Source organism: Solanum verrucosum, unplaced genomic scaffold (genome assembly GCF_900185275.1).
Source record: "Solanum verrucosum unplaced genomic scaffold, falcon-dt-bn FXZP01000102.1, whole genome shotgun sequence".
Classification (NCBI taxonomy): domain Eukaryota; kingdom Viridiplantae; phylum Streptophyta; class Magnoliopsida; order Solanales; family Solanaceae; genus Solanum; species Solanum verrucosum.
Window position 1 is genome coordinate 2,081,558 of NW_026019930.1, and position 21,826 is coordinate 2,103,383.

General features: G+C 30.4%; 2 protein-coding genes across 2 annotated transcripts; both read right to left on the reverse strand.

The window, feature by feature from the left end:
- Nucleotides 1-843: 843 nt before the first annotated feature.
- On the reverse strand, nt 844-5,724 carry LOC125830385 (phosphatidylglycerophosphate phosphatase PTPMT1-like). The gene is made up of 6 exons (XM_049509570.1): nt 4,928-5,724; nt 3,279-3,401; nt 2,571-2,664; nt 1,729-1,811; nt 1,556-1,645; nt 844-1,421 (listed from the first exon to the last, which is right to left on the reverse strand). Exons 1-6 carry the CDS (start codon nt 5,192-5,194, stop codon nt 1,047-1,049), a joined length of 1,032 nt encoding a protein of 343 aa, XP_049365527.1. The 5' UTR covers nt 5,195-5,724; the 3' UTR covers nt 844-1,046.
- Nucleotides 5,725-17,349: 11,625 nt separating this feature from the next.
- LOC125831687 (F-box/kelch-repeat protein At1g80440-like) lies at nt 17,350-18,854 on the reverse strand. Its single transcript, XM_049510868.1, has 2 exons — nt 18,807-18,854; nt 17,350-18,462 (listed from the first exon to the last, which is right to left on the reverse strand). Exons 1-2 carry the CDS (start codon nt 18,852-18,854, stop codon nt 17,350-17,352), a joined length of 1,161 nt encoding a protein of 386 aa, XP_049366825.1.
- Between the last annotated feature and the right edge of the window lie 2,972 nt (nt 18,855-21,826).

Here is a 21,826-nt window from a genome sequence, read left to right on the forward strand (position 1 = left end):
ATCTTCTTTTCATCTCATGTACGCTAATTTCGGGAAGAATTGTATTGTTAGTTCACCATGAAAGATGATTTAAAAATGAAGATAACTTTAGTATTTTGCAATTTAAGAATGATACGTGTTTAAATGAAGTAACATAAATAATAAATCATTTTGTACTTTAACAAATTTAGATGAAAATTTTATTCTTAAATACATTTGGTACAATTATGGAAATGCACACACAAAAATATTTAAGCTAAATAAGACGAAAGTTTTATTTTTAAGAATAAATAACTACTGCTTGAAAAGAAAATATATAAAAAAAAACACTAAATAATTGAAGGGTATTTTCGTAAACAAACAACCTATTCTTAGAATTTATGTAATGCATATTATATTAAAAGCAACCAACCAAACGGTCAATAAGAAATAATCTCAGCATAACTTATCTCATCCTAACTTATCCCAGCATAACTTATCCATCATAACTAATCCCATCATAACTTGTATTCAAACCAAACGACCCCTAACAATTTCCTCTATTTTTTTTTTAACTGCTTAATGTAATTGTAATACACCCAATTTTTTTAACTGCTTAATGCAAAATAACTATGTCTCAAACTCTCAATACCATACAAGTTAAGTTCATCATATAGAACTTCAGTGTCTATAGGCAAATGGTTACTTGGTGTTGCTGGAAATAAACCAGAAAAAAAAAGGAGGTTCTAGCTAAGTGAATTAACATACAGATTGTTCAGACTTTGTATGCAAACCTGATGCATCTATACATGCCCTGAGTAGCAAATCCCCCGTTCAGAAACCACAAAATATTCTAACAGGTAGTAAGGTACACATCACCAAAGCTCAAATTTTGCAGAAAGCTATATATACATTTACTCTTAAACTTCTCATGCAACATGAGAAGTACACCATATTTACATTGAGAACGTCAAGGTTTTTTGGTAGAGACAACTGAAACAGTAGGCACCTTGTCGCATCTTTATGTATGGAAGAAGCCTATACAACTTTGAACTTAAGAGAACACGTGTATACATACAACTTTTAGCTTAAGAGAACACATGTATATCTACAGTAAAACTTTCCAGCTGCTTGCTCTTTGCAGCCGGCTTCTGATTCAGAATCTTCTGGTCGGTGTGGCAGCGAAGCCACATACAGGAGAGTCTTGCTAAGGCTGCCCCACCAGCAACTCGAACCCTGTAAACCAAATTCAAATCAGCCCATATCTCGGATCCAGCCACCCTAGAGTCGAGGCCCGAATCATATCCATCTAGATCTGTTTCGGTTATCACCACTACAGCACCATCATCAAAGGCAAGCAAATTACGTCTAGCCAAGAACCTTGAACTCAACGAGATCATACTAGTCAAGGGGTTAGAACTGTATGTCTTTTCCACCATGATATGGTAGAAATCCTGGACAGCCTGGTTATTAGTGGAAAAACAGAATCAACAACAATAGCTAGAAAAATAAAAACCAAGTCAACTGGAGTATCTCATTAAGGAAGAAAAATCATGCATCTAAGAGAAAGGATCAATGAGGCAAATCTCTGAGACACCTGTCGCTGGGTAGAGGCCAAAAGCACCCTTGGACGAATTGACTTCACATAGTTATATGCATCATTTGGTGTCATCTGCTTGTACTTAACCTACAAAACAAAAGAAACTTTAGAAAGAAAATGTGTAAAGTGATCTCTAAACAATCTATTCAAACAAGTCTTAGTTTACCCACCAAGTAGCATAAGACAATGGTCGTGCTACGTCCTCGACCAGCCTTGCAGTGCACATATGTACTTTGTCCATTGGAAGCATTTTCTTAAAAGAAAAACAAGAAAAGTTTACTTAAAAGACTTAACCTACTAGTAAGCCCTCCTCTGGCAGTACTTTAAACAATTCTGTTGGAATTTTCTGTAGTTTCTGCCGGGGGAAAGGTGTAGAGGTCCAATCTTGATTAGGTATGAAGGAAGAGGAGAGAAGACAAGATGAAAAACATAGAAATTTATTCAACCAAGGCTAATTCTATGGAATTTTGTGTTCAACCCTTGTTTGTTTCGACAGAAGGCAACAAAAGTGAAAACAAGTCAATACACAAAGCGGCAGATACCTCAAAAAGTACTATATCCAAATAGCAAGACCAGCAACTTAACACATGTACTCCCTCAATCACATTTTAAGTGACATAATCACAATTTAGTGAATTGAACAAATATTTGATTGGACCATAGTTTTGTTGACTTTTGCTTAACCATGACACGGCATTTGAATTTGTAACATATTTTTTATTTGATAAACATGTAGTTTAAAGTACTTTTGTCTAGTCTCAAGAATAATATTTGATTATCAAAAAATCTGTGTCAACCCAAGAATTGGACACTTCAACCCTCAGACTGTCATTTTTTATATGATGGAGACAGCTCATAGTTCCAGAGTTTGGACAAATTAGATGAATCTCAAGATGAAAAGGGAAAAAACTGTCATGAGAAAATCCCAAAAGCATCCAGGAATTGAGGTCAAGAATGTTGACAATAGTGTAAATCAACGAACTAGTTAAAAAAGGGATGGGAAGGTACTTACCATGGATGAACTCTACTGCTTGACATATATTATTCAGTGATGGCGCAAATAAGTAATCTCTTGTGGGGAGAACCAAATGACGAATACCATGAGCCTGCAAGAAAAAATAGATAACAATAATGTGAAGAAAAAAAATTTAAATAATAAATCCATAGTGTAAAAGTACAAGAACTAGACAACTAGTTAATAGCGAAAAGTAAAATGTACGAATTAAGAAGTGAAAAACTTAACTTGTACTGGGGTGAGGTAGAAAGGCAACACTACTGTATCTCATATTTATAGAATTGATATCAGTAATACCATGAAGAAGATCGGAACACAATCAGTTAATAAAGGTCCTAAACAAGAATTGTAACGGACAGATAGACCGTGCGCATGTACATTGTCCTCAGCTAATGCAATGATACTCAACATGTCCTTAACGCGCATTCCAATTACATAGGGATGCAAAGGAAATAAGAGAAAGGGGATGAAGGTGAAGCTTGAATGAAGACTGGCTTGTCATTTCTATTTTTTAGATGAGGAAAGACCACATGAAGGAGAAACTTCAATGATGACTTGCTTCTGTTTTTCCTTTTTGATTTTGTTCTAGATCGATAAGGAAAGACTGATTTGTCTTCTTTTTTTTTTGAGATAGAAGACTAACTTGTCTTTTAAGTGAAGCATAACAGAAAGATCAAAACAAATATCAGAAATAAAAGAACTAACCTCATATAAAGAAGTTGGAACTAAAGTCTCATATGGCTCATTAAGGGTGACAACACCGGAGACACCAAGCTCCTTAAGCCTTTTCACATCCGATGGGAAAGGGACAGCACCTAATAACACAAACTAAAGGGGAGATTAAGTCAGTAATACAATCTTGTTATGCAGTAAAATATTAGAGTACAAACTACTACCCAACTATTCACTAAAAAATAATTGAAAGAACATGAACATCAATCAACCTATGCGATCTTCCAAGATGGTCAATGCAAACACACAAACTTAATCTCCAATATGAAGATAGATGCATATGGAGTTACGAGAAAACAATTGCAGCTTATATCATGAAAGTTTAAGATGTAAGAAGACATTTGTTAAGATTCCTACATGCACCTCCTTTACCTCGCTGCACATATACCAGACATTCTACAACCTTGAACAAATAATTCAAACAAAACCAGTAAAACATAAAACAGATATGAGGAACGTCAAGTCGTCAACATCACTATACATACTCCCTCCAAAATCAGTCCTCTTAATTTGACCAGGATGTCGGCAAACATTGAAGTTTACTGAATTTAAAAGGATTTGATCTAGAGTGGGGATAGAACTATCTTTCTGATCAATGTCAACTTGTACTGATATAAAGGAGAATCTCAAGTCACCTTTTGGTACATAACATTCTAAAACTAATTAGAATATTAGAAAAACTTCCTAACTAAAGAAAGTAAATAAATTTTCAGGAAACCAAGAAGGAAATGTGAGAGTTGATCGGGGATGACAATAGTGAGAGAACTTACTTAAAGAAGAGCTCAACAAATTTACTACTGGTTCATCTTCCTGGATAACAATGCATCTTTTGCCACATGTCGAAGGTTGATGATTAAAGGCAAATTTCTTTTAGAAAATTATCACAAGAAAATATTATGCCCCACGTGTCATTGTCTTGTCATTCCAAGGACAGACGATTAATCATCTTTCTGATGCATTTGATACAGAGTACTATATCAATCTATTACATGCCTTTTTATTATTGACAAGCATGTCTTTGGACATGCTCTTTCAGATAAAACTACGCGATTGATATTTATACAATTCAGTTGCACCCTCATTTTCTGAATAATCATGCATATAGTACTATTGTTCATCATTCATGACTTAGAAGTTCAGCAAGATGTTATAACAGTTCAACATCAGCAATCAAAGTAATCAACTTTAATGTAACTAATTTTATTTTTTTGATGAAGTGTAAATACTTTTTCCAGACAAAGCCTTTCAGAAAGATCTATCCTGCCTCAGATGACAATTAATTAGAATGAATTTCTAATATAACTAGTTCAAAATTTTATCAACACATCACATAACTATTTGGATACGCCATAGGGATTGGACATTATACGCAAAAACATTCCATCTTGTCTAAACAACTATTGAAGCATACTGACATCATTTGCACAATGACAAAGATACATTTAAAAAGACCACGTAATTCACTACAAGTGTATGCATTAAAGGGGAACAACAATAACAACAAGAAGGCATTCATTACAAGTGTATACATTAAAGGGGAACAACAATAACAACAACAAGGCATTCATTACAAGTGTATACACTAAAGCCAGGACAACAAAAAGTGTCAAAAGCTGGTATACCTCATCAATCCAGTCCCACCAGCGAAACTCCACTTGAATCTTGTTCCTAACAACATTGTAGAGAAGTGTCGGGTAAAACAAAGCCCGAGCACCAACTCCAACCATGACCCTCCTGACATCCAACACAACAATAGCATTCTTGCCACTACTACCACTAGAACACACCACCTTATCAGCAGGAAATGATTTCTCTGCCTTCTCTACCACTCCACCCATCTCCACTTCCCCATTCTCCAACTCTCCTCTCTTCTCTTCCTCTATATACATGATAATACTTGAAACAGAAAAAAAAATCTATACAACTGACTGATCACAAAAAAAAAGAGTAAAAAACAAAATGCAGAACCCACTTACCAAAGAAATTTAAAAAAAAAAAAGATTTATACAACGCACTGATAAACAAAGTGCAAATTCCACACGAAACCACAAGCTTTCACCTAAAATTCAAACTAAGATACTTGTAAACCCAATATCATTCTCATCACTGTCTTCAAAATCAACATAAAATAAATGGATCCTTCTCTCAAAATTAGGCAAATTATCAGTGAAACGGATCGGGGTCGCTGAAATTGCAACAAAGGTTCGAACTTTGATTAAAATCAAGGTAGGGTTTGCAAATTTCAACCATATTTAGAGAAAATTGTATCGATCAGACGGACAAGATCTTGCGGAGATGGTTGAGACCCTTGATTTGGAAAAGCAATTGAATCCGAATCGGTAAAAGAGTGGAGATAGCTTGGAATTGAAGAACCCTAGACGATACTCTACTTGGGAATTCAGATTGTCCCCTTTCTGTGTGAGTGTGCCACGTAATTTCAATCCTTTTTAAAAATATAAACTTAAAAGTAATTTTTGACGGTGACGTGGAAACCCCAAACGACAATTCACGAATCACGTTTAAGCCTAGTATTTCTGGTAGGGCCATTATGATGAATTTTTTTAAATTTTTTTTGGTTTTCCTACGGCACGGCACGGCACGTTCAGGGTTGGCGCTCTGAACAAAAAAAAAATTCATATCCAAAACTTGAATTTGTAATCTTTGGTTAAGAGTAAAATAATCACTCTACTGCACCACAACTCATGTTGGTCCTTGAGATGATTTTTAAGGACACATAACAACATGTTAATAGCTTCCTCAATACTGAGTCATCTTTGTTAGGGAGCATTTGATAAGGCTTTCGGGTGCAAATTCAAATTTAGTCAAGTTTCAATAAAAGTATCGAACACAGATTTAAAAAAACATTAATCCTAGCTCTGCAGTCACTCTTCTAATATAGTAGGGAAAAAAGTATTTCTTTTATTGCTCCAAGGTGGTTCGAAACAACAATTTTAGGATGTCCAAGAATTCTCTTTTGTTTTTAAGTATTACCATTTTGTTTTAAAACAAATGTTGTTTTAGTCTTTTTATTTTTTTAAAAAATAATTAGTGTTTTCTTTCAGTTTAATCTTTATCCAAACAACGAAAGTAATACATAATAAAAGAAAGTCATAATACATAAACATGATCATTAGCTTGGCTTCAATGGACAATTATGTCCTCCAACTTTGAGTGTGCACAAGTAGGCACTTAAACTTGTATAAAATTGAACAAGTAGACACATATATCCTACATGGCATAATTCACGTTGGAAGCCATGTATGACACAAAATTGCCATGTAGCTGGGTGTCATGTAGGACGAATCTATTTGTTAAATTTTATACAAGTTTAAGTGTCGTGTGCACACCCAAAGTTAAAGGTCATAATTGTCAACTGACGCCAGATTAAGAATCATGTTTATGTATCATGCCTAAAAGAAAACTACTACTAAAGAACTAGTACATCTTTTTAAGGTATATATGAAAGATAAGTTTAATGAAAATATATGATAGTAGACTTGAAATATCATATATAATACGTTAAGGATAATTTTAAGATATTTATGATAGATAAGTTGGTGAAAATATGTGATAATAGACTTGAAATATCAGGTGTAAATGCTAATAGATTATTTTTTTTTAAATTAAAATTTATCAAATATGAAAAAATAAGTGAGATAATAAAAGATTGTTGATCATTTATTAATGCCGGTGAAGGAGTTGTAATGTTTGGGCTGCTGGGATCACTATGCTGGGCTATGATTCTTGCAGCTTATTGAGGGGCCTTAGCGTACTGTATAATTGTTTTTGGGCTGTACCTAAGTAACCATCCTTATCATAGGAAATATGGAGTATTTCATTTTGTATAAATTTTAGGAATCACATAATTTTAAGCAGTATGATTGTTTTTTCGAATTAGTTACTTAATATATAGTTATTTTGGCTAATTTCAGACAAAAGTAAGTTCCTTCTTCACTTTTTCCTCGAACCTCCTCTTCTTCTTTTTTCAAATTTTAATTTGGTGTTGGTATGGAGTTTATGCACGCATGAATGTAACAAATACAATCGTCTGATATTTTAAAATATGTAAAAAAAAAAAAAGAAGTGGAAACATATAATACAACTAGTAAAATTATTCGCACTTCGCATGGAAATTTAATATCACATAATTTATAAAATAATATTTACAATCTATCAATCATTAAAACTAAAACACTATATTATCTTACATACAAGATTACGTAGTAACGAACATTAATAATGTAAAGGAAAATACTAATTATAACATCTTATCAAATATCCTTCAATCAATCATCTTTAATTTGATTTTATAATTTATCCTTTCGCCTCTAGGAAGTATTGCTATTTGATATTTTAGGGAAATTAGATGAACATCAACATGAGATATTAAATTTTCTAATAAATAAATAATATTTATATGTACTAGCAAATACTTATAATAATAACTTTGCAGAAACATAAACAACAAAGTTTAAAACATGTACTAAAAAATAACAATTAATATCATAAGCATAAATTAATGATTGTAAAAAAAATATACCAGGATCTATAACAATAGAATGAAACAGAAAGGAAAAAAATTGTGCCCCCTTAAGAAAATTATTCCCCTCTAGTACCCGAGGTTTAATAGAATAGATCCTCTCAGGATGGAACGATTTTATTCACAAGTATATTGATACAAAAACAATGGTGTCAGTGAGCCATTCAACGGGAGTAAAGTACTTGAATATTTAATTGTGCAGAAGAAGAAGTTTAGAATTTTCATAATTTTAAAATGAGAGGAAATTCCTCTATTTATAGACAACATAAGATAGTGTGAACGAATGCTTATTGTGCCTTATCGGAAATGTCACAACTGTTCGAAAATGTCAGAACCTTTCATAAAAGTCACAATTTTTCATAAAAGTTGTAACTCATCATAAAAGTAGTAACTCTTCATAAATGTCACAACTTTTCATAAAAGTCACATTTTTTCATGAAAGGGAATGACTATTTTTGGGTAACTCTTCATAAAAGTCACATCTTTTCATGAAAGGAGAAGATTATATTTGGAAATAAATAAATTTAAAAGGAAATTTTTAGCTGGTGATGGCGCCACGTATGCAGACCTAGGGTTCTCTTTTATATAAATATATGATTCAACAAATACAGACGTTTAACACTTAAAATTAATACATACAAATATAGGCACATAGGTGGAAACACAGGATACAATCTAAATCCAATAAATATAATACATCTCAAAGAATATATAAATACAGTTGTTTGATACCTCAACAAAGGGTGAAAATTCAAAATACAGATAAAGAGGGTGGGGGAGGATAGATTTATAGATCGTTAATTATATACCCAAATGATAGTCATGTTTGAAATTTTCTCATTTATTTATTCACATCAAAAGAAAAAAGATCTGAAACTCCAATAGTTGACACACCACTATATATTATAATATAATATAAGTACTTTCTCCATTTTATTTAGTGTCTCTCAAAAGAACGATTTTTTTTAAGACAAACTCTTTAGTTTCAGCTTTTCACATAATATATTTAAGCCATCAGATTAAAAGACAATTTTAATATATTTTTAATTTAAAACCACGAAATTTTTTTTAAAAAAAATCTTTAATGTGAAAGGGAGGGAGAGTACTAGGTAAAACTATATATGTCATTTACTATATATGGCGTTTACTTGAAGAAATGCTGATTAGAGCTTTAAGAAGGATTCGAGACTGGCCCATTCAACAAAGGTGGACCATGCATAGGCACTAGCTCACTTTTGCTTTTTTTGTTTTGTCCTTTAGTTTTCTACACTAACTTGGAATATTAATTGGATCACACTTTTATATGGATGTGATGTGAAAGGGTTATATATTCATATATATTGAATTATATAGATTTTAAAAGAAAAGATTTTTTTAGTCTTCTAGAAGGAAAAATATCGCAAAGAGAAGTTCATGATATCTCTTTCAGATGAATTGTCAAAAATTTAAAATTTATGAATCATGAATTCATATAACAATATAATTTAGTTATTCTATTCATACATTTAATATATCTCGAGAGATCTAAACAAAAGTTATTTGGTTTGTTCGAGCCAACGCCTCTGACATGTGACAAGAGTCACATTTTTTTTATTTTTTGTTACATAGAATTCTTTCAACTTTAATGGTTATTGCATAAAATTATGTGTAAATTTCATATATGACACATATTATAATACTATTTTCAGGCTATAGCAATAGATTTAAACTTTCAAGCAATAACATTAAAAATTTCAGGTTATAACAAATTCACAAATAAAAGAAATATTTTTATTAATTTGAAAAAAAGTAAAAAAAAAAAAAAAAGATAAACGGAATTAGAGATAATAAAGTAAAAATCTGAAAGTGTGGCCTATAATTTAATTTGAATTTATTGTAGATAATTAATGATTAGCATGAAATAAGGGATTCAAACAAATTAACAATATTTTTTATCCTTAATTCACTCAAAATCAGTCAAGATAAACTAAAATATCAGATCACATCATTTTTTTGTAGATAATTAATAAATAGCACGAATTAAGAGATTTAAACTAATTAAGATTATTTAGTATCCTTAATTCACTCAAATCAGTTAAAATCAAATAAAAATTCAGATTTTATCTTCTTCTTTTTTCAACGTTTCTCTCTCTTCAATTTGCAACAAAAAAAAATCAATGTTTCTCTCTTCAATTTTCAACAAAAAAAAAAATCCCACATTCGAGTAATTGAAGTTTTTTTCATCTTTGAAAATTCTTGATTTTGTTGTGATGGACAACTACGTATCAGTTTTAATCAAACATGGTAAAAGTGGGATCCTTCGGGTTAGTATTTATTATTGTTTAACGTTTGTTTTAGAATGATAGCGAAATAAAATAAAAATGATCAAACTGTCGATTAATTGAAGGTGGAGTCATATTTTGTTAACTGTTGATATCATATTATGTTACTGTTGTGAAATGTAAAAAATTTAGTGTTTTTTTTTGTTTATTTTGTATACGGTTGTTGTTTTGTGAAATTATAAATTTAATGTGATTTTATGAATAAATTTGATAGAATAAATTAAATGAAATTTGTATGAAAGTGTGCTAATTATTCTGTAAAAATAATTTAATTATAATGTTGACGAATTTATGAAAATTTATTTTATTTGATAATGAATTTGATAGTATAAGTCGAATGAATTATGTATGAAAAGTGTGTTAAGAAATATGTAAAAAAAGATTTGCAATTCTTGACGAAGTGTAATACAAGTGTTTTAAATTGGTATTAAATGTGAAATTGTTGAGTTTATATTAGTTTTGTTATTTCTGTATAAAGTTGGTGACAATAATTAATTATTTGGGGACGAGAAATGTATATAGTTTGAATGAATAATCGTTTTGTATGAAATGTATATTAAATGAGTATGAAAATGTATAATTTTGGTATGAATGATGATTGTTGTATGAAATGTGTATTAAGTGAGTATTAAATATGAAATATTATGTTTTGTATGAAATTTGTTTTGTAATGTACTGTCTGAATGATAGTTGTATGAAAAAATAATGACGAATGTGTATAATTTTGTTGTTATTATAATTATTTTTATGGATGAAATTTGTATTGTCTTTGGAATGAAAAATTAATATTATTTAACATATTTCTAATTGATTTGTATAATGTTAGACTAATTGTTATTTTTTTTTAATGAAACAAAGAATTATGTTGATTTTCAAATTAAATGAATTATATATAAAAGAGGGTTGCTGATGTGAAATTCAAAAGGTCCGAAGTTACTGGCAGTAGATGTTGTCAAGTTGGCCACAACATGAAGCATGTTTAAATTATCATGTGCAAAACTAATGACTGTTTATTTGTTTAGACTATATATAATTTTTATTTTACTTTGTCGTTTAGATTAATGTTTTGTTTTGATATGAAACATAATTGGTTTGAAGTGCATTATAAACTTAGTGTTTAATATACCATTCATTCTTTATACACTGTTCATTCATTAATTATACAGATTGCATACTGTTAAAAATAAAATTTATTCCAACTTAATACATAAGATAGTGTAAATATTAGTGATAATTATAAAAGGTAATTATAGTATCCTGAGTATTTAATTTAATGTAAGTTTACATGAATATTAATTTGGTTTTCAACTGGTGTCCTACTATAAATAAATTTAAAACAAATTGCAGTTAGTGTTTCATTCCCACACTAACTTCAGTTAGTGTCATACACATATTAATCAAAATTTCATACTCTTTTTATCCAAACAACATGTATAAAAATTGATAAATTCATATAATCACACAATTTATACCATTTATATATCAATATTATATCACAATTCATACAATATCCAACAATAAAATATTAAACTCATAGGCATACACGTATTAATCAGATTTCATACACGTTTCATCCAAAAACATGTTTAGAATATAAAGTAAGCATAATGTGATTTTTTTTAGAAAAAATCAGTAGTTTGACAAATCATACCATTTTCATATCAATTTAATAATTTATACCATAAACACAGTTAATAGACAATCACACCAATGTTAAAACGCAATTCATAAAAATTTCAAAATCAAAACACTTAAGCGTAGTCATACACATATTAATCAGATTTCATACAGATTTCATCCAATAAATGTACAGTTTGGAAACACACTGATATTTTCAAAATAGTATCTGAAATTGTAATAGGCAATCAGTAATTCATATGTAAACGGTATCTGCCTGGAAAAAAACATATGATATTATATATCATCAAATACTTAAACACAAAAAATTGTCCAAAAATTTTAAAAAATAACTTTCTGTTGTTCTTCTTGTTGATGGTTTTGAAGATGCTCCAACTTCTACATTTGTTTTTTTTTTCTTTTTTTCTTTTTGATTTCAGTAATAAAATCAAAATCGGAATCATAAGGGGTTTCAACAATTTTCCCCTTCCTCTTCTTCCCCTTTTGATTTGCAGGGGTGACCTTTTTTTTCTTCATTTTTTCTCTCTTTGTCGCTCCTTCAACTTAGATGAACCATCCGTCATCGGATTTTGAATATTCGCCAGATTTTCAACAATTTTAGGCGGGGAGTTGAGTTAATATATTAAAATTTGAAACATGAACATTATCATTAGATGTTCCTTCATCCAATCTAGGACTCTTTTGAGGCGTTTCAATGAATTTCTTAGACATAATTTTGTTGGAAAAAAATTGGACGAAAGATTGAATGTTGGTGTAGTTGGCTGGTGAGAAAAATGGGAGAGAAGAAGGTGAAAGTGGGGTGATAGCGTGTATAGTTGGATGTGTGGGGGAAGGGTGGTGGGATTGACTAATGTGAGGTTATGAGTATAACATTAAATAAGGAAGTGTAATCAATGTAAAATCCCTATAATTGTGTAAGAGATAATTATGGGATATTCTTTATTTAAATAATTTAATAATAATTTAAAATTATAAAAAATTACTTATTTTATAAAGTAAAATTTAATTAATTTATAAATAATTAGTGATATGTTATAACCCGTAATTAAACTGTTTTAAGCAAGAATTTTTTAAAAGTAGATTTAAAACCTGTAATATTGACTCTTAAATGTGTATATGGGGTGATTTTTCCTAAAATTATTTAACTTTTAATTTATCACACAAAGTCATACTTCTATTTTTTGTCATATAAAATCATTTAATTTTGTCCAAATTAAATAAAAATAAATTTCACCTAAGTTTTTATATCTCATAGTGTACATTTTATATGTGGATCTAATTTGATTTCAATGTGGCTAACATATTCGAAAATTTAATTGGATGAAACACGTTGTGAGAGTGACTTTCCTTTAGATATCTATTTTTGGGTGAGTCAACTCTATATTTAGTTTATTCCATATTAATAAACTACAAGATCAAGACAAGGTAAATGTAGATTGGACCTCTTCTTCTTTAAAGTAAGTTTGTAAACTTGTAGATTGATCTAGACTTATTAAATTGTTTTCCCACACAATCCCACAAAAAAAATATTAAAACAAAATAAAAATATGTGGCAACTTCAGTTATCGAGGATATGATCTAGATATATAGGAGAGTACTTAGGCCACAAATAGTGGCAGAGCCACCTTATAGTTAGGGGTTCATCCGAACCCCTTTCGATGGAAAAATATATTATTTTTATATGGTTAAAATATGTTTTTAGATATATAGTAGATATTGAACCCCTTCAACTATTTCATGTGTCTATATCTTCAAATTTTAAACCCCCTTATTAAAAATCCTGACTCCGCTATTGGACATGAAGGGTGATGGTCAAGTGTTCTGGCATGATTCGTTGTCATGGAAAAATCCATTTGCTTATAGCACTACATAAAAAGTTTGATAGTTTTGGCAACATTGTATGTTTTATATATTGGAGATTTCAAAGATTTTAATTGTCTTTATATATATATATATATACCATATTATAGTAAGCTAAGCATGATGTGGACAACTCGTAAATATATAAGATACGTAAAATACTTTGCCACAGCTAGTTTTAATCTTTTGTTATTATAATGGTAGTATAAAACTTGTTTAAACTAATTAAAACTATTGTACTCGTGCTTTACATGCTTGATTTATTAAGTTTACTCGAGTTGAGGGTCTATTAAAAATAATACTCTTCTTACATTCATTCGCAAGATAAGATAAGATTGCGTACACACTACCATCTTCAAACCCCGCGTATAGGAATAAACTTTAAAGTGACGAAAATTGTGTAGATTTTTTTCATTAGTTCCCAAACTTTATTAGTCACTAGTGGTAGCAAATGGGCGGGTTGGGTCAAATTTGGGCAAACTGAAAATGGGTCAACATAAAATGGTTAATAATTCAACCCGCTCATATTTGATATGGATAAAAATGGATTGGGTAAAATATTAGTTTACTCATATTTACCCATATTTTCATTATAGATAGTACTCTACTTAAGAATTCAACATGGAGAAAATATTTTAGTCTTTTCTTTAGATGAAAAATATTGAAAATGCTTCATTTAGTTTTGTTGTATCATGAAAGTAAAAAAAAAAATCGTATAACTTTTCAATATAAAATAAATCTATGTAATAACAAGGGGAAAATATTTTTAATTTCAAAGTAAATGAATATTTGCATTTTAGGACTAAAACATACTTAATTCACTTTAAGCAATGTCAATACTAATACATGATTTGCTTATTTTACACTATTATTTATTATCCAATATAAAATTAAACAAATAAAAAATATAATTATAATTAACAAAAGAAATATACATTTAAAATGTATATTTTTGAAGGGCCAAAAACTTCACCTTTTCAATCATAGAGAAAAATAATTAGTTCGGTAGAAGAACATAAAAAGAAAGAGAAGTTACAATATTTTTAGTGATATCATGAATTTTGAGTGAATAAAAGTTAGAAGTTTAACTCATTTGGCTAATTCATAGTTTACCCATATTTTTATGGGTTGAATATGAATATCAGTTCATATTTTACCCATATAAAAAAATTACTCAACCCATTAAAATATAGACGAATTAGACGGAGTACTAAAATATGAGCTCATTTTACCGACACTAGTCACTGCCATAGGATTCTCTATAGCTGGACAAAGCTGCTACAGGAAAAAAGGAAAAGAGGAAGAAGAAGTAAAGTTGTTTTTAAAACAGAAAGGAATAAAGGGAAGAGGAAAAGGAAAACCGATTAAGTTAATTTAAATTAAATGGGAATAAAGGTAATCTTCTTGTTTTTTGACAAAGACTAACCCTACTATAGATGACTTGCCATAAAGGCAAAATGTATGGTTCAAATTGCAGACGTGGTAATGCACGCACAGGGCCGGCTCTTGCCTTTGTAAAATAAGGCTTATGCCTTAGGCCTCCAAATTTTGGGGCCCCTAAATTATTATTAAGAATAAATTATGTGTTAAATTTTTATCGAAAAAATTGATTAATTATGATAAAAATATATTATTTTACCAATTTTAACATCTTTTATACTTTGTTAAAAATAAAAATTAATAGTGAAAAGTGTTGAACAAAGTGAATTACAAATTCTTTTTTATTTCTTTTTAAATTTTAGTTTCAAACACTACAACAAGCATATTAAAATGGTGTATACCAAGTCATCAACTTTTGAATCAGATTCTATGGTTCTAACACTTATTTTTATTTAATAATTGTCAACTTATTACTTATAAAATTATGTTAATAATTCATATTGCCTCATTGAAAGAATGTTTTTCAATGTTGTGTTGATAAAATCCTACCTAAAATCAATAATTGAAAAAATAATATTAAATACTAATAATTTTCATCTAAATAGCGTAAGAAAAATAAATTTTGAATAAATATGTATACAAAGTTTGTTTATATTTTAGGCCTCAAATTAAAATTTCACTTTAGGCCTCAAATTGAAATTTCGCTTTAGGCCTCAAATTACGTTAAGCCGCCCCTGTGCACGCATGTTATGTTAGATGAGAAAAGACGCAAAAAAATAATAATGAGAAAAGACAAAAAATGTTTTTATCGGTGTTCTAGATTCGCGCCATGTATGACCTATTAGCGTTGTTTATCAAGGATATTTTCATCTTCAGAAGTCAAATTCGAGACTTTTGATTGAGGAAAGAGCAACTTCATTCACTTCACCACGTAAGAGATGATAATTTTTCAATTATTAAACGACAACTGGCATTCGATTATTCTTTGTCCATTTTTAGTGTTGTTAAATCAGTTAGTATAATTTGTTTGTCTTCGCATGGACTTAAGTGCTCGTTTGTACGAAGAATAAGGAATAGTTAGTAATTTCGTAATTAATTTAAGATACGTTTATTTTATGTTTGATTGAGATAAAATTATAAGATAATTTATTTTGGGATTATAGTGTTATTTTTATCCCATATTAAGAATGACGGAGCGAGTCACAAATATAAAGAGATATTAATATGGTGCAAAAGAGAGAAATAAAATACCCTCTAATTAAAAAAATTCTTAAAAGGGTGTGCAAAACAAAACACACCCTTGATTCCTTTTTATTTGTCACAATTTCTTTTTTAGAGTAAAACTATATGAACTTTGACTAATAATTTAAGATGTATTTTTCATCATTATTGATATGAAAAAAATTGTAATTTCAAGTACTTTTTGTATAGTTTTTGAATATCTAATTTTTTTATTTTTAAATATTAAATTAATGCAAAACTTTGAAAGTTAATACTCTAAAAAAATGTAACGTGACGGCTAAACAGGAACGGATGGAGTATAGCAAGCAAGATGGACCATAGGGAGAAATTTGTTCCTCATTAATACTTATTATTGATTTGTCAGGAAGAAGAATCATCTTACCAAGTTGATTAGCTAATTAATCTGATTATAAAGTCAACTCCAACATTATTGTAATGAGCATTAATTAGTAATAATATGTTTAATTGAACAAATTCAAGCATTAGCCACCGGTATCATCGATCCACTTGCTCTAAACCATCCATTTTTCAACTTCATTATTTTGAGAATGTATAATAGCTTTAACCATGGCTGCAAGGAATTGAATGTCAAATGTAGGCAGTAGGCCAATACTACTTGTGACAGAATAGTTTTTTTAAAAAAAATTTATATTTGCTATCTGATAATCGTATTAAGGTTTGATTAATCCAAATTTGCATATTACATAACTCACTGTTAAAGGCGGTGCTTCCAACAAAATTAAAAAATGAGACGGATCGAGGTAGAAAATCTCTAACCATGACCATAATGCAATAACAATATGTTGATAGTAATCAATATGGATTGTGGTGGAATGGTTGAGATTCCTCTATCCTTGACCAGAAATTTCATATTCGAGCCCTAATATGCCGAATGAAAAAAGAAGACAATATGCAGATAGTAAACCAATTCAAAACTTGAAACACAATACACATGTACATGCTAAAAATTAGAGCAATCATGCCAGAATAATTGAGTATCTTAGAAAGGGAATTAAAAGGACAGAAAATCACTCTCATTCTTAAAACTAAGTACTGATTTTTGTCATATTTCCAAACAACAACCATACTGAACATGACCACTATATTCATCAGAAGTTTCTACTTTTGTCCATTTTTTCACTTTGCCATCACTCTCCACATCCAAATCCAAATCCAAATCCAAAGCATAAATACTATATAGTTCATCTAATTGGCCCCTTCCCACCAATATCAACTTCCCTTGACACGCTGTCAAATATGCCACGCTAGTAATCCCTGCTGGCAACCCCGCCAGCTTCTGCCACGTAGGATCTTCCTTCACTGCCACGTCACCGCCTCGGCACATGTATAATCTCCCATCATCACCTTCAATGCAACTATGAGGAGAAGTGTTGATCACACTCAAGAAGTCATCTTCCAGTCGCCACTGCCACGTGGCGGTGTCGAACACCTCAGCATCATTCTCGAAGTGACCTTGCGCCCACGTAGGATAACCGCCGATGACGTGGAATTTACCTTTGTGAAATACAACCTTACATTCGTCTCTCTCCATGACCATGTCAGGAAGTGTAATCCACTCGTCTTTAACGACGTCGTATGAGAGTGCCGATTTCATAGCATTCTTTTCGTCATCGTGGCCACCGGCGACGACGATCATTCTATCGGAATCCGATGCACATCCGAAGAACGACCTCTGCTGACCTGGCATATCCGCCCCACGACGCCATGACCCGGATATGAAATTGTAAACGAAAACAGAGTCCATAACCCGCCAAGTATCCGGGTCACACCCGCCAATCACTACTAAATCCGACCCGACTCCAACAATCCGGCAAAACCTCGGCAATCCATCAATCAACTCCGGTATCGGCGGCAAATCATACCAGGAGCCGTTTTCCGGGTCACATACAGAGAGCCGGTAAACCTGAGTAGAAAAAAGTACAGTATCACCCTCTGGTTTTTTCACAGTAGCAACCATAGATTGTACCATGGCTAAAACGGTTCGGGTCAACCCGGAAACTTTCCGCAGGCGGCGAAACTCCGGCAACATGATCTCGCCGTTCCATTTTTTGCATACTGAAGCTGCTTTAGAAAATTGATCAACAGGGAGACGTATGAGACATTCAAGAGCTATTTCATTAGGTATCCCCGGGATCAGGTCCATGGCTCTAGCTCGCTTTTTTGGTATATTATGATTTGGTCGTAGAAGAAAATATTTGAAGTAAATTTAGTTATGTTTTTTCCTCCTTTTTCAGATTTAGTAGAAAGGGAAATAAAATCATGAATTTATGGGGCAAAATGGAAGGACATAATTTATGGAACATTGGTTTGACAAAACCGTAAGCGTGACTGGGTCCAGTGACACAAGTTAAAGAGTTTACTTTGTGAAGTAGCAGTGGGGGGAGGGCACAGAGTCCAGAGAGGTTGTTTTCAGAGTAATACACACAAGTAGTGCAACTTGGTGAATACGGCTATAATCAAAATTATAATTGGCTGGCTATAATATTTATATAGAGTTACAGGCATATAACGCGTACAAGTTCTTGCGATTGTCACGTGCCACGACATCATTTTTTCATTTTTTATCCAATCTATATTATATTGTAAAGTTAAATTGTTCCTAATTATAAAATGGTGACATTATTTTTGAGACAGACTAAAAAAAAAAAGAGCGTCAAATAAATTGAGACAAAGAAAGTATCTCATAAGTCATATGGTCTCTACATCAAATATATAGCTAGGTTTATAATTGTAAAATAATACATTTATGTTGAGACTATAGTTTGATTGATTAATCATGGTCAAACAACTAATTATGTGGCCTAATGATCAGTGAAATGAATTGAGAATCAGGTTTGACATTTGAATCCAGAATCATAATGAAAAAAATTTATCAAGTACTAATTTCTTCTAAGTTTTGATAAATAAAATTATATGATATTTATGCTAGTGCAGGTTGTACTCATTTGGAGTAAACGCTGAATATGAATAGTTTTCTAATGGTTTCTTAGTCTTGGTCTTTTATTATTTAATTAACTATATTTGCTACTAATTTATATGCCTATCTGACTCCATTTGTTACTGTTTACTGCTTGCCACTAATAAAATAAAGGGGACAATAATCCGGAGTAAATTGACTTTATGCTACTTTACTTGTCTAATTTTTTTATTTTTGTATTTGACATTTGGTATTCATTTTGTAGTTTTGAATAATTCGAATTCACATGAAATCTTTTATATTTTAAAAGAAAGCACTTTCTATAAAAATAGTTTATTATACATCATATATTTGTCGAACCCCTTTCTAGTCTTTTTATCCTTAGTTCCCCTTTTCTTTTCTTCTTGCCCTATCCAATGTTAATTAGGCATGTTTCAGCATGCTGCTTTGATATTTTTGAATTTCAAACTAACATAATTTAATTAATTTTGCCGGATCTATACGAAATCAAAATGGTCATATATTCTAGGATGATTCAACTTTAATAAGTTTGAAAAAATATTAACAAATGTATTATAGTGTATATAGCTTAGTCTAACTTCATTATTTTCCACATGATACATTCTTAATCTTAGAATCTAAGCTATTAGTTTTCAGCACTTCAAATGATGATGCTTTCATAAATGTTGACATTGACAAATTTATAATCTAATTCATCCTATATATATCTAAGCACATGGAACTAGTCTTTTCATTGAAATAAGATGCAATGAAAAAAAAATAACTTTGCTAATGAACGTGACAACTATGTTCACATTATTTTACAAGGTATTTGTTGAATATATCTAACGTTTATTTCACAATATCTACTTGAAATTATAAATTTAAAAAAGAGATGAACAATTTAGATATATTACATCAAAAGGCGGTGCCTTCTAGTAGATAAAAAATATTTGCGCATGAAAGTAAACAAGTGAGATCAGGAGTGGGATTACAAATTGATATTGTATCTATTGTTGTTTTTTGATTAATTCGATTTTGCACTATATAAATTATATTAAAGGAGAGATGCTGCCTATAACATTTTTTTCATTTTCAAATTACAAACTTGAGTCACCAGATCTCTGTAATTAAGAGTGAAGGTTCGTAGATAGTATCTGTTTTTCTAAGTTCCAACAGACAATGAAGCTAAAGCTTGTTAAATAGCAAATTATAGAGGATTTATGAAATTTTTCGTTTTATGTGGTGACTATATTTATATTAGTTGTTGATTGATCAGATTAATTATTCTCTCTCTTTTTCCCTCGTTGCCGCCTTCTCTTTTTTTTCCCGAAATCTATATCTATTCAAAGGATCATATAGTATCATTCACAATCCAACTTGAGAATATTATATCCCACGAAAAAACATACAATTTGTTGTCTTTTGTTCAACAAATTATATAACTACAATATTTTTGGCATGAGTGTCCCATCATATACGTAGACTGTACATTAAATAAACTTTCTCCCAATTTGAGTTACGCAATATCTTGATTGATCATTGCATATGTGTTTAATAAATTAATTATCAGTTGAAATTTGGAAATCAACTAGTATTTTATACGTTTTCAAATTCGCCATCACAAGATAATCACTTGCACTAATCTAAAAAGCGTACGACTACAAGACATAATTTTTTGCTAAAAAGAAGATAACATCAATCTGTTTGAAAGACAAAACGTGCAATTTTATGCCATTCATGTTTGATTATTATTAGGGAAAATTATATAAAATAACAAATTATTAATTCAAATTAAATGATATAACCATAGTTTCATTTAATTGTATTCTGTAGCATACACTTGCCATTCGCCTCTCTCCCTAGTCTCTCTCACTTTATACAAACAAAAATGTATAAATTGAGTTAGTGTTTGTATAAATCGAGAGAAAACTGTATATACACTTACAAATACATATATTTGCGTCATATACACTTATAATTATACAAATACAGATCTTCCTCTACCTGTTCTCTTTTGCCTTTCTCTCTTTCTCGCTTTATACAAACACAAATTATACAAATTACAATGTATAATTTGTGTTGTATAAAGCGAGAGAGAGAGAGATTTGATATACACATGTTTTATTTCGATTCAATTGTATACAAATTCAAATTGTATGCAGATATACAAATACGATTATTGATACATATACATAGTAGTTACATATATACAATTATCTAATCGATATACATATACAATCGATGCGCCTTTATACAAACGAATGCCTACCTGCAATTTATACAAATCTGATGCTCCATAGCAAACATAAATTTATTATGGAGCTCAATTATACAAACTATAACTATAACATACAAATATAGTTTTTATGTTTGATAAACCTAAAATTTACTCTTATTATTATAGTTAAATAGATTAAAGCCCACCAGCCCAATCAAAAGTCAAAACACTATCCAATCTAGTTCCAACATGGACGAACAGATGCAACTTGGCTAGACAATTCCACAATGGAAATTTGGACTTGTCCATATTTTACAAGACATGTTCATATGTTTATTTATAAAAATTTGATCATTTCAATCAGGTGTTATCTATTTCATA